This window comes from Nanorana parkeri, unplaced genomic scaffold (genome assembly GCF_000935625.1).
Source record: "Nanorana parkeri isolate BGI_ZX_2015 unplaced genomic scaffold, ASM93562v1 scaffold352, whole genome shotgun sequence".
Classification (NCBI taxonomy): domain Eukaryota; kingdom Metazoa; phylum Chordata; class Amphibia; order Anura; family Dicroglossidae; genus Nanorana; species Nanorana parkeri.
Genome location: NW_017306620.1, coordinates 598,784 through 617,818, shown reverse-complemented (window position 1 = coordinate 617,818; position 19,035 = coordinate 598,784). Strand labels below are relative to the sequence as shown.

At 44.6% G+C, this 19,035-nt stretch overlaps 1 protein-coding gene across 1 annotated transcript in view; it reads right to left on the bottom strand.

Moving 5' to 3' along the window:
• Positions 1-18,521, bottom strand: part of LOC108788816 (insulin receptor substrate 2-A-like) — a 22,748-nt gene extending 4,227 nt beyond the window's left edge. Inside the window, exon 1 of the mRNA XM_018558674.1 lies at positions 15,037-18,521. Within this exon, the coding sequence (XP_018414176.1) occupies positions 15,037-18,232 (3,196 nt within the window). The 5' untranslated portion in view covers positions 18,233-18,521. The remainder of the gene's footprint in view (positions 1-15,036) is intronic.
• Between the last annotated feature and the right edge of the window lie 514 nt (positions 18,522-19,035).

Genomic DNA, 19,035 nt, shown 5'->3' with positions numbered 1-19,035 from the left:
CCAATTCTGCATACCTGGCTTTATATTATAAGAAAATGTAATAATAATATAAAGCCAGTTATACAGAATTGGCTGTAGCTGTGCCACACTGTTCTGGTCTGCAGTCTGGACATGTTCTCATCTATTTTGACCACTAGGGGGATACAAGCCTTGGTTAGCAATGGCATGATAAATATTAATTTCATTATTCAATTTTTAAAAAAAATATTATTAATGTTATAAATATATTTAAAAAAAAGACATTGAATAATGAAATTAATGTTTATCATGCCATTGCTAACTAAGGCTTGTATCCCCCTAGTGGGGAAAATAGATCACATGTCCAGACTCCAGAACAGTGTATTATTGTATAGTGTGGCACAGCAGTATCCAATTCTGCATACCTGGCTTTATATTATAAAGTTCTTATAATATAAAGCCAGGTATGCAGAATTGGATATAGCTGTGCCACACTACAGAGTGTTCATGTTCTTCATAATATTAAGAAACTGACCTAAAATCATGGTTTTGTATTGCTTTAGAAAAAATGTGACCTGTCCCTTTAAGAAAAAGTATCGGTAATTGGTATCGGCGAGTACTTGGGAAAAAAGTATCGGTACTCGTGCCTTAAAAAAGTGGTATCGGTGCATCCCTACTATCCATAATGATTGGGGGGAAGGGGGCTTGGGGTAAAGACCAGGTACTACTTTGCCATCATGTGACTGGGTGGCTTTATATCTGCTTAGATTATATCTACAATACACAAACCACAGGCTTGTTAACCTCGTACTTAGCTGTGGCAGTGAAAGTTGAAAAGGAAACTGTTAGACTATTAATATGGGGGCTGCCATTACTGATGTGTTTTTTTCTAAATGCAAACTCTGGGGCTGCCAAGCTTATTTTTATCCACTACCTATTGAGTTACTGACTAGGCACAAGTATATGTAGAAACAACCCGACAACAAGCATTAACATGTTCCAGCCAGGACACGGGCTAAGTTGTGCAGGAAAGATACAGAACAACCCTGGAAATTTCATTTTTTAAACTCCTAAATTCTAGTTCATTTACAGCCCTTCTCAATGCATGCATTCAGAAATTGGGGGAGCACATATAGTTTTCAGTAATCCAGCTCATTTATAATGATAAAAACGTGTAGGATTCTAAATTGATTATACAGTGCCTAAAAATGGATTTCCCTGCTTGGAAATGTTTGTTTTTCTGTCACAGGACACGACACTGATCAGCCATAACATTATGACCGCCTGCCTAACATTGAACAGGTACCCCTTTTTGCCGCCAAAACAGCCCTGACCCTTCAAGGTATAGACTACACTAGACCTCTAGTGTATGCTGTTGTATTTGGCACTAAGCCGTCAGTAGCAGATCCTTTAAGTCCTGTAAGTTGCAAGGTGGGACCTTCATAGACTGGTTTTCCAGCACATCCCACAGATGCTAGATTGGATTGAGACCTCAAGAATTTGGAGGCCGAATCAACACCTCAAACTTGTTAAGTGATTCATCAGACCAGGCCACCTTCTTCCTTTGCTCCGTTGTCCAGCAATGATGCTCATGTGCCCATTGTAGGGGTTTTTGGCAGTGGACACAGGTCAGCCTGGACACCCTGACCAGTCTGCAGCTATGCATTCCCATACGCAACAAACTGAGATGCACTGTGTGTTCAGACACGTTTCTTTCAGAACCGGCATTAACTTACTCAAAAATTTGAGTTACAGCAGCTCTTCTATTGGGTTGGACTGCACAGCTCGCCTTTGCTCTTCATGTGCATCAATGAGCCTTAGCCGCCCATGACTCGGTTCACTGGATTTCCTTCCATGGACCACTTTTGGTAGTACTGACCGCTGCAGACCAGGAACATCCCTCAAGAGCTGCAGTTTTGGAGTTGCTCTGACCCAGTCGTCTAGTCATCGCAATTTGGCCCTGGTCAAAGTAAAAACCTTACGCTTGCCCATTTTTCCTGCTTCCGACACATCAACTGCAGGGACAAAATGTTTACTTGCTGCCCAATATATCCCACCCACTTTCAGGTGCCATTGTGATGACAATCAATGTTATTCACTTCACCTCTCAGTGGTCATAATGTTATGGCAGGTCAGTGTATATGGGGATTTTCTGATGCTGACCAAAAGATTCTCTTTAATGTCAAATGCACAACAAAAAAAACTGATGGCAGAATTATACCCCCTCTAATATGACACACAGAAATCATCACCAATGCAGCCAGATCTTTTCCAACAACACATAACTGTGACAATGTGTAGCCAAGGGTTTTTATACCAGTAAATAGTATAAATAGTCGTGTAACCGAAAAGGTCCAATTTCTGGTGAGTCAGTATTGTAAAATCATGAAGACAAAAAGGAATACTCCAAGCAACACTGAAAACCTGACTAGATGAATACAAGAAAGTCACAACATATCTTTTAAAACTTTTTTTTTCATTTTTGCAGACGTATGCACATTGCAGACATTAACCACTTCCGGGCCGCAATAAGTCTATAGATGGCAGCCCGTTAAAGTGGTTAAAACAAGAACATGGCTGCTGCAGCAGCGTTCTTGGTAGCGCTTTTAACAGCCAGCATTGGCTGTTAATGTACAAGCGATCGGGCGTCTGTACAGCCGCCGGATGCGAAAACGACAATTGCACTACACGTTACATATCACCGCGAACGTCGGAGTGAGAGCAATAATTCTCGGGCCATCAATCACTGTTAGTACTAAACTGATGAGCTGTAAAAGCGTTTAAAATGTTCTCTATGGGAAATTGTTATTTTTTTGCGGTTTCACGGGCAAACGCAATTTTAAGGCTTAAGATGTTTTTTATCCATTTACCCGGGGTGACCCCGCCTTTCATATTTTACCAAAAAATTGGGTATTATGACTCTGTGGACTACATTTTAACTTAGTTTATTTTTTCATAAAAATACTGGTTTGATAAACATTTGCAAATAGCATTTTTTTTTATTCTACAGGGCCTCTGCTTTCAGAACATATATCATTGTTTGGGGGTTTGAAGCAGTTTTCTAGCCAAAAGTGTATATTTTATCATGTGTGCGCAAATAGTAATAAAATGTCCCGGACAGCAAGTGGGTAAGATTAATTAAAAGCCCAAAACATTTTTTGAAAGCAGAGACCCTGCAGAATAAAATGATGACAGCTACAATATTTAATGTCACACCATACTAACGTAACTGTTTATCAAACCCAACATTTTAATTAAAAAAATTCTAATTAATTTTTGTGAACACCCATGAAATGGCAAAAAAAAACCAAAAAACTGATACCCAAAATGGTCCACAAATCAGTGGTTCTCAACCTGTGTAACCCCAGGACCCAGATTTGTCCTCGGTCATTAAGTCGCTACCTAAGTCGCACTGCAATGGCTGTGATGGAGTTCCATCCACATGTGCATTGCTTGTACAGCTCTCATGCACACCCTGTAGAGGTGCCGGGAGCCAGAATGTGATGTCACTCCAGTCCAGGCACCTCTACAGGACATACGACGGAGCTATAAGCAATGCAGGTATGGATGGAGCTCCCTCAATGTCATACCCCCAGCCCTCCACACCTCAAGCTGACACTCAGCACCGGGCAGCATATTTTGAATGGCTGCTCGGTGTTAGAATGGACAATGCTGTACTAGGGGGAGGCTAGGGAGAGGCTGAGGAGCCTCTCACCAAGAAAAGTGGAAGGCATGCGGCAACCCACTGAACGCGGGTTTGCGACCCACTTTTGGGTCACGACCCACCAGTTGAGAACCAAGGCCATAAATGATAATTTAAAAGCCTGTACAGGTCATCAAGAGTTAACAGTCAATGCCCCTGGAATTCATGCTTTCCCTCCGGCATGTGCAGCGATCATTTTTGTATGTAGGAGCACCCGACCTACACATTTACATGCGTGTATGTGAAGGCGGGGGATTTAAAAAAAAAACATAATGTTCATTGAACTTTTTTTCACTTAACTTTATTTCTAATCACAAGAGGGCTGATATGCCCCCTATGTGACAGAATATTGCAAGTTACAGTAAAGTACCGCAGCGCTGAACACTGAAAAATGGCCGGGCCCGGTAGGGGATCTAAACACCTGGTCTTCAAGCGGTTAAGGAGACATAAGGGGTAGATTAGATCCCCTCTGCACCTTTTTGGAACCAAAATGAGCACAAATTCTGCTCGGTTTGCTTCTTCCCCAACCATGGAATGTCCGTTTAAGAGCTTGTCGCGTGCGAGTTCATCCTTCATAGGGGAGATCAGTCTGCAGATATTCGTTCATCCGCCTCTGCTCTCCATCCGAACACTCAACATGAAGGGGTACTCAGGAGGGACAGGTGAGCCCAGGAGACATGGGTTAAGGTTAGCATGTTACACCACACCTGGGATGTGATTGGGCAGCTTTACTTTACGAAAGCGGACAACCTGCAAACAAAATGCAACAAGGGGAATTTATTAAAACTGGAGCAGCTGTGCAAGGCAGCCAATCAGCTTCTCTCTTTCATTTTCAAATCTTAACTGAACAAAACAGGAGAGAAGCTGATTGGTTGCCCTGGGTAACTGCTCTAGATTTTGTCTGCTCCAGTTTTGATTAATTCCCCCCAATGTGTTTACAGGTCAGTGATGCTGTGGACATAGTACTTGCAGCTGTGGCAGCCAACAGGTTAAAGCTTTGCCTATTGATAATTTTGTGTATCGCAATGTTTCGTTTTGAGGCTTTACATGTTTGGCATCTATTTACTTGACACAACCTTATGTTTTATTTTGCAGTCTGTTTAAACGGGTCCGAGGCCAGTGACGTACTATGGACGTCACTGGTCATTAAGGGGTTAATTTTATTGCAACTTTAGATTTAATACACAGTTGTGTAAATATTGTTCAACATAAAACATTTTCCACTCAGAAATTATATAAAGGTTTGGGAGTTTTACCCAATTTGACAGTAAAAAAAAAAAAAAATGCAGATTGTAATGTGTGAAAAATGAAAAAAAATGTCTTAAGAGGCAAACTGGCTAAAAGACCAAGTGTTGCTGTTGAGCCAGTAAACTAGGATTTTACGATCAGCCTGTTTCACAACTTGTGGAGTGAGGGGTAATGAGGTCACCAGCACACCGGGATCCACATTATAAATCTGTCCTTTATTGACGTTAGATATACATGCGACCACAAAAGAATGCAACATTTCAGAATCAATGTGGTCCCTTCATCAGGCGAAACAATGACACAATGGGTCTCGGTGTGCTGGTGACCTCCTTACCCTATTGTTTATGCGGTGCCATCCGGTGGCCATTTCAGCACCCACTGCAGTTGCAGTGGGTAATGGGATACCTTTAAGCATAGGACTCACTGCTCAAACTCATTTACCTGCATCTGTAAAAATTCAGCTTGAGCTACTGAGCACTGAAAAACAGGCTGTTTTTCTCTATAGGAAGCAAAATGAAACTAAAAGAAAATAAGTGAAAAAGAAGCCTAAAAAACTTTACTTGAAGGAAAATAAGAACAAAGTCAATATTATTAATCAAATTGTTTACCTAAAAAGATATACAAAACCACAATACATTCCTTTTAAAAGGCCAATTCTACTTTCCCCACCGAATTTGTAGAAAATGGAATTACCCCCTCCTATCTGGCCCCCTCTACCTGTTGTACTTGCCTCAGGCCAAACGTTCCTTCCACTCCGCTGATTTCGGTGCATTATCCGTACTCCGTACACAACAGCACTCATTGTTCAGCGAGGACACCTGAACACCTGGGAGAGGGGGTCAGATTGGATGGGGTAATTCCATTTTCCTAAATTTGCCTGGGAAAGTGAAATTACCCCATTTAAGACAAGATGGCAGCCACATTGTTTCTCAGTTATTAATGTAGACACAAAAAAACATTTACAACATACAGCCATTTTGTCTGTTGATTTACAGGCTTCATATATAAAAACAGACTTATGGCAACCACAGGAACACTAAAATAACCAAAATCCATCAAGGGAACAGGATACTCTTTACCATTCTGTTTTAAATAACCTGACAGATAAATAAGGGCCACAATCATCTATCTCTGAGTTTTAGTGCAGCAAGTTAAAAAAATACCGCTTTCTGCAGATTCAAGAACCCATGAAGTGGTATTGAGTGATGTGAAGTGCTACTGATAGATTATCAGTAGCAGAATAGTCTGTACCCTATTAAGCAGTTCCTGCTGGTGGGAATATGGGCAACCAAAAACATTTTTAAAACATGTGGGCTAGGACACAGCAAAAAGAGGGAAGCAGGCTAATTATATAAAAAAAAAATTAAAAAATCATGCAGGAGACTGTCATGGACTAGTTGGCGCAGACACATGTGCAGCACTGGATTAGCGGTCTACCACACACAGAAATCGCATATGAAAAAGGGACTCCGAAGGTTGTTTAAAGGAGAACTATGGGGTCAGGGCTTTTCCCCATAGTTCTCCTTAGGGTAACGGGAGGACACAAACTTGCGTCCTCCCGTCACCCTAGGCTCAGTATACCGCAAGCTACAGCTCGCGGTATACTGAGACGCCGCAGCGGATCCCGACATCGATGTCAAGATCTGCCCAGCTGAGTGACAGCTGGCTCTGCCTATATAGAGGCAGAGCCAGCTGTACCGCCCCCTCCCCCGTCCAATCCGCCAGTCAGCGCTGGCGGATCGGAGCGGGGAGAGGGGAATCCAGCCCCTCCCCGGTCACGGCAGAGAGCCGTGACAGGATCGAGAGGTGAGCGAAACCGGTATGTGTTCGCTCACCTCCCGATCTACTGAGCCGACCTGTGACAGTCTCATTGTCACAGGTCGGCTAGAACTATGTAAGTGCTACTGATAGATTATCAGTAGCAGAATAGTCTGTACCCTATTAAGCAGTTCCTGCTGGTGGGAATATGGGCAACCAAAAACATTTTTAAAACATGTGGGCTAGGACACAGCAAAAAGAGGGAAGCAGGCTAATTATATAAAAAAAAAATTAAAAAATCATGCAGGAGACTGTCATGGACTAGTTGGCGCAGACACATGTGCAGCACTGGATTAGCGGTCTACCACACACAGAAATCGCATATGAAAAAGGGACTCCGAAGGTTGTTTAAAGGAGAACTATGGGGTCAGGGCTTTTCCCCATAGTTCTCCTTAGGGTAACGGGAGGACACAAACTTGCGTCCTCCCGTCACCCTAGGCTCAGTATACCGCAAGCTACAGCTCGCGGTATACTGAGACGCCGCAGCGGATCCCGACATCGATGTCAAGATCTGCCCAGCTGAGTGACAGCTGGCTCTGCCTATATAGAGGCAGAGCCAGCTGTACCGCCCCCTCCCCCGTCCAATCCGCCAGTCAGCGCTGGCGGATCGGAGCGGGGAGAGGGGAATCCAGCCCCTCCCCGGTCACGGCAGAGAGCCGTGACAGGATCGAGAGGTGAGCGAAACCGGTATGTGTTCGCTCACCTCCCGATCTACTGAGCCGACCTGTGACAGTCTCATTGTCACAGGTCGGCTAGAACTATGAGGTGAGTGAAAAGCACTGACCTCATAGTTCTCCTTTAAGTATATCTTGCCCCACATGGTAAGGAAGAGAAAACATTTACAAGATAGGTTACGCGGGAGATGCTCCAATCAATCCTGGTATGTTGCAGATTGCAACAACAAACATTAGCTGGTCACAGACCAGTCAGATTTTATTTAAAAAATAGTTAAAGTTATGTGGAGAGAGGTCCTGCCACGTCTAGTCAAAATGCAGTCACCAGATTCCCACTATTTTTTGAAAAGCTCCCCTGACAATCAGGACATTATTTCAAATAGGGGTTTCTATGCATAGGTAACAGGTCCTGGTCAGCAACACTGTCCGTTTGCAGTATATTGTTTAATGATTACACTATTCCTTGCAGAGCTGGGCAGAGAGGTACTGAATCACAAAGCTCTTCCACAGATTTTGTCAAACGGGCAACCACTGCGGTCAGTGGGACCCAGGTTTCCCTGTGCTTTGCATCATGTGACAAAACATTATGTCACCAGAAATCACACGAGGAAGAGTCCAATTCCTTCAAACTGCGCAGTCACCTGTCAGACAAGTTTGTAAGAAGCAGCACTGTGATTGATGGCCACTACGCTGCTGCAATGATAGCCATTTGAGCCAGGGATTCCAAAAGGGAGGTATGGGTGGTGGTTGGACTAGAAACAAGTATACGGCACCAGTGGAAAGGAAAAAACAAAAAACTGTATTTAGGGTTGCTGACAACGATTAGTTGATAATAGAGGTGCACCGAAATGGAAATTTCCAAACCGAAACAAAAATTTGTCAGGCCGATTCCGAAAATGTTTATTTTAATTTTTTTAAATATTTTATTTTAGAAACTTAAATTTTTCATTTATTAATTTTTTACTTTACTTTTAGGGGCTTTGGGGAAATATTAGGAGTCTAAACAGAGCCCTGATTTCCCTTTTAAAATAGAAAAAAGAGATTGAGGACACAAAGTCCTCAATCTATTTTTCTGCAGCCCGTTATAAATGAACAGGAAACATCTTTACTGAGTGTTCTTGTTCATTCATAACATGAGGACATTGTGTGTTTACTATAACTACGACTATGAATGAACTCGAGGTGATGTAGATCACTTCCCATTCATTCATAATTGAGTATATAGTAAACATACCATGTCCTCAATTATGAACAAACACTCACTGATCGCTGAGTGTTTGTACCTCGCTCTCCTTTCTGACTCACTGTCACAGGAGGCTGAGCGACTGGTGCGGTGAAGAGAGCCCAGCCTCCTGTGAAAGCGCGGGCTGTCTCCACCCACACAACGCTCTGCCGGACTGTGATAGGAGACGCCAACCGCTAACAGCAACAACAGTGACACTTTCTCTCCTCCTCGCTGGGAGCAGCGCCCAGTGGGGAGGAAAGAAAGCAGGGATGCGCCGATGTATCGGCAGAAAAATTGCACTTTTGGCCAAAAGTGGCATTTTCAGCCAATATATCGGTGCATCCCTAGTTGACAGTGGTAAAGTAATTTGCAGCGGGCTGCTGGAAGCCACAAATGGCTCTGATATTTAAGCTTTCTGAATTTAGAAATGTCCACTAGAGGCTTGGTTCTCAACTGGTGGGTTGTGACCCCATGTTCAGTGGGTCGTCCCATGCCTTCCTTCTAGGACTCCTCAGCCTCCCCAGACAGTTATTGTGCCGAGCAGCCATTCAAAAATTGCTGCCCAGCCATGCGTGTCAGCTTGAGGTGAGGTGGGCTCCCACATGTGCCCTGTAGATGTGTCTGGACTGGAATCACAATCTGGCCCCCGGTACCTCTAGAGGGCACCCAAGGGAGCTGGGGAAATGATTGCCGTATGGATGGAGCTCTGTCACAGCACAGCAGCCCACACTGGACATCAGGCTGAGGATCCATTCCAGTTCTCATATGGTAGGGAGACTGGATGGATCTTTAAAAAAAAAAAAATTATAATTTTTTTGGGAGTTTGTGTGTGTGAGAATGTCTGTATGTGGGATTATGTCTGTGGTTGTGTGTGCCTGTCAGTGTTTTTGAGGGTCCGTTCACACTAGTACAGTGCGTTAATCACACAGTCCCATGTGATTAATGCACTGCACCACACAATCGCACTTACTGGGTGTTCTGTTGTGAAAGGTGCGTTGCATTGCCATTGATTTTAATGACACCCCAAACAAGCCCCTCACCCACAGTCCGATCGCCTGCACCCGAATGCCTGGTACAGCAGTGCAGAGCATTCCATTGCAGTGTGACTTGTGTTACAACCTAATGACCAAGGACAAATGTGGGTCCTGAGGTTACACACGTTGAGAACCACGGCACTAGAGTATGCACGAGAGTACCTAACAGGTACTCTGCTAATGTCCTTGATTATGCACTCTCAGACAGTGGAGGAAAGTGTGTGAGGTCAGGCATTTTAAAAAGCAATAGTCAGATCGAAAGTTAACGCTGAACCCCCGACTCAGAAACTGAAGGGTGCAAAAATAAATCTATCACAAGTAAAAATCAGACTGAATATTCCTTAAATACCTGCAAAAGGTCAGACTGGATTTCTTATATATATTACTTGTGGGTAGACTGCCCCAATAATCTCATTTTCTATGTGGAACAGGAGCATTTTCTATAGCCCAATATACATTAAAGGATATGTGTATTTACAATGCACTATCCATCACTTACCTGCTCTCCAAGAATTACTTACAACCAAATTGTTTATAAGTAATTCTTACCTGAAATTAAAGTCCCAAAAGATCTTAGTTCTTCTGTGTGCTCAAAGCCATACAGCCTAGCTTCAGAGAATCAAGCAGCAACAGAGACACTGCCTTGCTTCTCCCACTACAGGTATTCGTAAAATCTTCCCGATCATACACTGTACCCTCACAGGCAAACCCCAAATGTGTAAATGATTGCTTTGTGGGAGGTAGGTGACAGATATGTGCTCCAGATAGTCCATGGTCCCATCGCACTGCTAACCGCGTGAATCCCTTCAAGAATTGGGTGCTGCGGTAGTCAACGGGTGGCAGCCGTAACAATCGTGAGCTAAAGCAGAGACACCGGCACTCCAAATTTGCAAAATACGTCTATTTATTGGCGTGCATGGTGGTAAAAAAACAACAAACGTTTCGGGGTCACAAAGGATCCCCTTCATCAGGTAAAACATACAGTTTTACCATTCACTGAAGATGCCAGGACCAGTAATTCTAAAACTCAGGGTGACAGGATTGTCACTTGTCAACATTTGGATAAAATTACACAAATAGTCCTAAATGCCTATTCATCCCAATTCTCCGGGATCTCTGCTATTTTAGCACATGTGGGAGGATGAGGCATGCGTTATTAGAAGCGGGTTCAGAGATTGAGGAAGAAGCTGGCCCAAAGGAAAGATGGCCCCTGAAAGGAGAAGCAAAGCACAGGTGTGTGGAAAGCAGATGAGTTATGGTCAATGTAGTAGTATTCTTGTCAATGTTTATATATAACAGTTCTGCTTTTAATTTAAAAAGATAGCCCTTTTAAAGTGCAAGTAAAGCTTAAAAATAAACAAAACACTGACACGCCAGGTTCTTATGACAGAAGAAACATGATTTCTTATTTCCTAATGCTGCCACCCGGCCTGTCAGCATTTGTGTGCACTGAGCCGAGCATGTGTAGCTCAGTGCATAAGCTCAGCAAGGTCCTGCACCGAAATGAAGTAACACTCATGTCTATATGTTACATCACCCTGGCCAATCAAGAGGCCCAGGCTAGAAGACCGTAAAAGTGGCAGCACATGCAGTGGAGGAGATTGCTGGCATTGCAGCGCTAGAGGGCGTCACCTGAAAAAGTAGGTTGGTCATAATGTGCTGATATACTGTACATACTAGCACATTATGACAAACACCTCCTGGGGGCCCAAAAAGTTATCTGCTTTACTACCGCTTTAAGATCGGAAGATGCACAATCAAGTAGTGTCGCCTCAGAGATGTCTCATATGTATCTAAAGCAAACGTCTTGGAATGGTTAGAACCCGTCAGGTTTTACTTCTATTATTCAGGATTCTGCTACAGAAATTTCCCTTTGCTTACTGTTTTGGGGAATTTTGTTTGCAAACTAATTTTAGACTGGTCCCCGTAGGGGAGAAGTGGCTGCGGGGACCAGTCTAGCAGCCCTTGGGACTGAAGATGGAGTGAGAATACCTTTTTTAAATTTTAGACCCTAGACCAAAACGAGCACTTAACCCTTGCAATAAAGGGGTAACCCCACTGCAAGGGTTAAAAAAAATGTAAATGCTTGGAGTTGTTCTTTAAACTTTAAGATACAAACCCTGAACAAGTTTAGAAATAAGGCAGCTGGATTTACTGCATGCAAAAAGGTTGGGAAGGAACACGCCGATAGGTGGAAAGACTGAGTAGAGGGATAGCTCTTCGTCTTCTGCTGCCACCTTTTCACAGTGCAGTTGGAAGGCTAAAGGTCAGAGAAAATATTATCATCAACTGTAAGTTACACACATGAGTCTTTCCCTTGTGTATTTAACAGATTCCCTGGAGCTCAGCTTGAAAACAGAGGATCAGAGGTCACATTAGACAGAGTTGCAGACCTTCTAATTGTCTGACCACACACAATCTTCCATTTTCTGAGCATTCAGTGTGTTTGGTCAGGCAGTTGAGAAGCAATAACCGTCACAGCTAAAATGTCAGACTAAAAGCCCGCTGTTCTTGATGAACTGGCCATTTGCTTAGTGGGTGGCCCTGCCAGCAACCTTAAATCAGAAAAAACTGTAAAAAAAATAAAAAAATTGGATGAACAGTGACAATGGCTGCCATCACTGTTTGGGTATTCTGACAGCGGCACACTCGCTCCTGTCAGAATACCCATATTAGCCAGCAACAGGTTTGCCCATCCACTCTGTTCAGTGTGCATATAGGAAATCTGTTTTATTTGTTTAGTTCAGCCTGCAGTTTGAATGAAAAAAAAAAAAAAGTTATACATACATACACTTATAAATGGAGCACAGATATAGCTATCCACTCTCCATTAAGCACTGCTGCACAACCCATTCATAAAGATATAGCTGCAGTGTAGAGCCTACAGAGTTCTTTGATGGAAAGAGAGCCTTGTCTGACTAACAGGCCATATGACTGAGCTCTCCTAAAAAGGGTCAGTTCAGTTTTATTGTGCACTGCCAACTTCAAAGTCCCAAAGCAAGCAGAGCATAGAGCACATTCCTAAAGCATATGCTGAGCTTTATAAATGTGCTTTTTCTTTTTAACAGCAGTAATATGGCAGCTGCTTTTTAAATGAGCTCCAAATGTAAAGTGATGCAGGACCCTGACCCTGCAGTCATGTCTCCACCATCCTCTCCTCCAATGTAACAAAACGAGGCTCGGCGCAATGAGTTAAGTGAATGGTACGGAGCAGACGGCCCAACAGCAAACATTGAGTAGCAACTACGCAGCACCAAGGCTGCATATACTATCTCTGTGAATATGGGACAGGTATAAGCCTGGAAGTGGTTTGCTTAAAATTGAAGCGCAACTTAATTTTTAGAGCGAGTCTATACAATTAGAACATAACTGGTTCTCTTTAAAAAAAATAAAATAATTGTTGACAACCTATGTTGACAATACTGTAAAATAAAAGTGTATATTTTTAATCCTGGTAAACTGAACCAGCCACTAAAATTGGTGTGGCATGCATCAAGATTACTAAATCACAATTATTTTAAGAAAGCATCTCTCTAAGGGCCCATTCACACCATGTCCAGATCACATGCGGTACGTTACATTTTTCTTCCACACCAAAAATGCATCCCAATGCATTTGTATGTGATTTTTGGGCTCTGTTCACACCGGTCCAGTCGGTTCCAGTGCAGGAAAAAAAAAAATGCTGCATGTCACATTTTTCCTGCACTGGAACGCAAACGCAACGCACCGGAACACAACAGAAGCTATGACATGGAGCAGGAAGAGATTTGCATAATGACATTACCCCTTAAAAAATCCACACTGGAACGCATCACAAACGCACCGCGTTTGCAGAAACATGTACAGATCTGGTTCGGACATGGTGTGACAGGGTCCTAATTGGCAAGGTGCAACCAGCAGTCTATCTAATGACCAAATACTGCCGTCCCCATGCACGATTACAGACTATACATAAAACTATGCACACTAAAAGCTAATCCTGTTTACCATCCCTTTCCTCTCGCCTTGTCTGCTCACAGAACACCTTGTATTCTGAGTGTTCTGTGAATGGACAAGGGGGAGCAAAGGGAGGGTAAGCTACAGGATCGCTTCACTCTCACAGTTCTGCACCAACAGTACAATCCAGAAAACCAATGAATGGATTAGTAAACATTTTACACCAATTACAAGAGGTAAATCTTTTTGCCTTAAGAATTTAGAGAAGTTTCTCTTTCTGGGAGCTCCGCTTTAAAACACACTGCAATTTTCCCCCCCAATTTTCTTCCTGCGAATATGTAAAATCATGCACATGCTTGTGACTTAGCTGCTTTTTTTTTTATTTAAAAGAATTAATTTTTTTCAATGGCTATTTTTACAGAAAAGGAAAACTTGGTTTATCAGGAATATGGTCATGTTAGCATAACCATTAGGGCTGAAACAACTGATCGATAAAATGGATTATAATTGATAATGAGAATCGTTGTCAATGATTCTCATTTTCGATTAGTTGAATCCCCCACCGCTGTTCTGCTCCTCCGTTCTCCCTGCTGGTGCCGGCTGCAGCGGTCTGTGTCTCTTTCAATCCCCACCTGTATCGGCAGAGGGGACACAGACCACTGCAGCCGGCATCAGCGGGGAGGAGAGACTGCTTTTCCCCCGCTGCCCCCTCCCATACCTCCACTGCTGCCCCGCGCCTCCTCCTCTGTGCCCTCCTTCGTCCGATGTTCTATCAATCCCCCAGAAAATGTGCATGCAGTTTCTCTGAAATAAACTTTGCGTGTAACACTCCATTTGTGTATTCCACTTTAAATAATATGTTTTTTTTAAACCGTTTAATCGGAAAAAAATCAGCCAACTAATCGATTATGAAAACAATCATTAGCTGCAGCCCTGTTGAATATAGTCTAAAACTGACCAAGGTAAAAAAGTCAAACACACACACACACACACACACACACACACACACACACACACACACACACACATCAAATACAGGTGGCCTTCATAAAAAAGCTTAAACAAAAACAGAGGCAAGTTACACAACAAAACTGATCCAGCTGCTGTGCATGCATTTGCAACCTTGTAATTTGCCCAACAACTGGTTACTTTACAAGCAAGTTATGTAGTCTTATTTAAACAATATGCCCACGCACCAGCTGTACTATTTGGTTAGCTGCACAAGAAGCCAACATGCAGAAAGGCTAGGCATGCCACCTCACCAGTAACAGAAGTTGCTATACACAGCATGAAGTTGTGGAGTTAATAAAACCAATGTTAAGTCATTCGTTTACAAACCTTTGTTAAAACAGGACATCGCAGCATCAGGTACAACATGGTAAAAATAACATTAACAACATGTATTGACATGTTTTGGGGACACAATTAGCACTTACAAACCTTTTCTGAAGGCAGAACACTTCAGGCAGTCAGACCTGGAGAAATCGATGCTGACATAAGCTCCGGTTTCCAAATTTCTGCTTCCATTCTGGTGCTGACTGCAAACTGGCGATGCAGGCTCACAGACACCATCGTGCATACTCAAAGCTATGTAATTTAGACCGTGCTGAAAACCTGTAGAGCAGTTTCTAGACATTTTTTTCTCGTGATCACAACTGTTTTCATCAGGTTTCAGCCAAACGTTGTCAAATGAGGCAGAACTATGCCTTTTGCCACTTTCAGTAAAGCAAGAGGAAGTTGTTGTCACTGTGCTGGTAGAGGAGAAAGTTTCAGAGCTGTGTCTCCGTCTTCCCTGTGGATCAGCACGGATAACTTTAGGGCCAACTACAGTTTCAGTCTTAGGGTTGAGGACAAGGGGAAAACCACTTTTAAAAGAGGACATATCCCCAATGCACAGGCGATTTACAATAGATGGGCTATCCAACTTTGTACCATTTTCAGTTTCATTAGGAAAAGGCCTTGGGGGAGTCATTGGCATATTAAATGTCATGGTGGTGTAATCATCATTCCTATTATTTGTGGTAGTGACACAAGCTGTACCGCATGTTAGCTTGGCATATTCTGCACTGGGCTGAACTCTGGAAATACTAGGGCATGCATAAGGTGAAACGTCTGTTAAAGAGTTAGAAAATTCAGCTGTGGCTTTCGGAGACTGCACATCAATGTCTACACTCATGTAATCAGACAAGGGTGACTGTCTCTGATCACAACTTGAGCCCAAAGAAGATGGGGAGCCATCTGCAGAAAGAGAATATGGAGTACTACTTGCTTTATCACTGAAATCAATATTTATATATTCACCAGGACTTGTTGGTTCAGCTGAAGTAGAGTGATCAAACATCCTTGGTATTGTATTGCTCCCTCTCATGGCAAGGGTAAGTTTAGTTGGCCTTGCAGCCCTAACTTGATGATCTAATATCTCACTGGAAGATTTCAAATCAGTCTTTGACATGCCATTGACAACGCCATTCTTACAAACGTCACTAATATTTTCTTCACCCATGTGCAGTAATGTTCCTGGAGAAGACATAGGAACATACTCATTGTGATCATTGCAATGTTTTGATGAACTTTTAAAGCTTCTGGGTAGAGAAAAATAAGAACTGAACCCCCGGGAGTTATTTAAATTAGAGTCACTAGTTTTTTTTAAAGAGCTTCCATAAGACATGTCCATGTACTCACCATTGGTGACTTTCTCTTGACTACCTTTAGAGGCATTTGCTGTTAATGTATTTCTGACAGGTGAACTGGCAACTGGAGACATCATCATATACCCTTTTGAATCCACCTGAGAAGGGCACCTTGAAATGATTTGTTTTGGTGCAGAAACACTTTTAGGTGCCATTGGCAAATAGTCACTGTCATATGAAACTGAAGGCATCATTGGCATGTAGCCATCATCCTTGGCTTTACTCCCACTTTGGTTACAAACAGAATCAATGAGGCCATTACTGTAATCCTCTGAGCGATTGCTGTCTTTTAACTTTGGTGATTCAGAGTAGGCAAACTGCTTCTCTTCAGAATCTTCATCTAATGAAACAGCAGCATGGGACTTTTGTTGTAATGTGACGTTGGTGGGCTTAGTCAGGGAGTATGTTCTTTTTCTAAAACTTTTGTCAGCTTCAACATAATCATCCTGACCACCTGGGTGGCTTTTCATGCTCATTGACATGTAATCGCTTAGGGTGTTTTCTTCTTGAATCGGTGGGGTGTTACCAAGCGAGTCTGGAGTATTACTCCGCACGCGAAAGTACCTGAGGTCACCAGGACTTGAACCATACTCATCAGATGAAATAAAGCCACCGTCACTAGGAGATCCACACACAGAAGAACTGGAGGGTCTGGTCAGAGTATCAGACCCAGGGCCACTACTTGAACACACATTGATTGGGCTTGTAGCTGAAGGAAAATGGGAAACTGGTAGAGAGGCTGATCTTGAGTGGTAACCAGAATTAAAGGGTGCCCTGACGTATCTCCCCGTACCTTCCTGTTTATTCAGGTTTATCCGTGCAGTGTTTAAATGGATCAAGCTGCCAGTCACCGACCTGAATGGCCTAGTCATCGTACCTTCGCCCTCGCTGGAGGTTCTAAAGCGGTAAGAGTTGCTCTTGGATATAGGAGTACCTGCAATGCTTTCAGTCCTTGACCTTCTCTGCAGGCCCGTCTGGCTGGGGGGCAGGTTGCCCAAGTACCGTCTGGTGGTGATAAAAGAAATAGGGTTGGTGCCCGAGGACTGGCTCTTGCTCCTTGGCCTGAACTCAGAGTACGCCTTTAAGGCTTTCATCGTCTCCAGAAAAGTCTCGTGCATATTCTGGGCTACCACGCAGTCGTCCACCTGCATCCACAGTTCGCCGGCCCCGGTGGAGGACGACCGGCCCACCTCGATGAAGAAGTAGTTCTCCGAGTGGCCGCACCTTCGGATGTTCATGAGCATCAGGTGGACGCAGGCCACGTCCGAGTTGAGCTTGACCAGGTGCACGGCCTTGTTGGACAGGCACAGCCGGTACACCCCAGACAGGTTCTTAGTCTGGCCCAGCCCCCGAGGTTTGACGTTCACCTGCCAGACCTCCTTGAAGACGGTACCGGCTCGGAAGCCTCCATAGCTCTCCTCCAGCTCGTCGTCCTCAGCATCTGCCAGGCAGGACTTCTTGTTCTCATTGATGAGCTCGCTGAGGGCCTGGTACCAGGAGTCCTGCTCCTGCTCACTGTCTGCCACCATGGCAAAGTACTCGTCCTTGGTGTACAGGGCCAGCAGGTGCTTGTTCTTGGCATCAGCCCGGCGGCTGACCGTGAAGCATTGGGACAGGAAGATGACCCTCTTGGGGGGGCCGGGTCTCTGCAGCACGCTCCGGAATTTCTTCTCGTTGTCGTAGTACTCTAGCCGGGCGGGCCCCAGGTGGCTGTGAGCCCGCAGCACGAAGTAGCGTTTGTGGCCGTGCTTCTGCTTCCTCAGGTAGCCACGCTTCATCACGTCCTCCTCGCCGGGCTGAGCTGCTCCAGACACACACTCCTCCTGTACCTGGGGCAGACGCCGGTAGCCGCTCTCCTCCAAGCACTGCTGGGGGGGAGACGGAGGCAAGGGCTTCATGACTGACCTGCCGGCTCTGTCCTCTTCAGCATGGAGGACGCCCGCCATGGAGGGAGATGGGGAGCCCCGAGGGCTGGCCTCTCTGCTGTGCTTCCCGGGCAGAGCCGCAGCAGCCGGCGTCCTTCCCTCCCTCGGCCGATGAATTAAATTCTCACCGCGGTCTACAGCCTCAAAGGGGGGACCTCAGAGGATACGCATGGCGTCTGGCTAAGCGCCGGGAATCTTCGTCTCCCCGGTGCGGACAGCACAACGGCTCCTCTCTTCGCCGTACACATTCACCACAGACAGACTAGAGCGGGGGTAGGGAAAGCGGCGCGGCGAAAACAACACGTGACCCCGCCCGCCTGCGTCACCTAGACACTAGCCGCCTACCACGGAGGCGCGGCCCTAATCATCAATGACAGGGTGCTCGACCAATCGCGACGCAGTTCAGCGCAAACATCCCGCAGAATGGGTGGAGTAACCGAGCTTCCACTATCCGCCCTGCCCATTTTTACTCACGCTTTAGGATGTAAACAGGCCGCTGATTGGTTGCTGCGGGGGAGGCACCCATACTCTGCTAAAAAGGCGTGTTCCGTAGTAAGGGGCGTGGTCATAGGCACCTAGGGCGAGATTACTGGTCAAGTTCGAGTACTGTTACGGTTTGGCACATGTTGATTGGCTCATCCCTATGTCTCCTTGTCCTACCTCCCCCGTGGGCGGGGACTCTCGCCTGGTTGTGAAGAGAAGTAAACAACAGTCTGGGTAGCGGTGGTGGCAGGAGGGACGTGGTGTCAGTCTAGGAAGGAAACGTCAAATAAAATATGCCAAATGGATGCGGCGCGGCGTGCTCGGCTTTACTGCGCAGTATC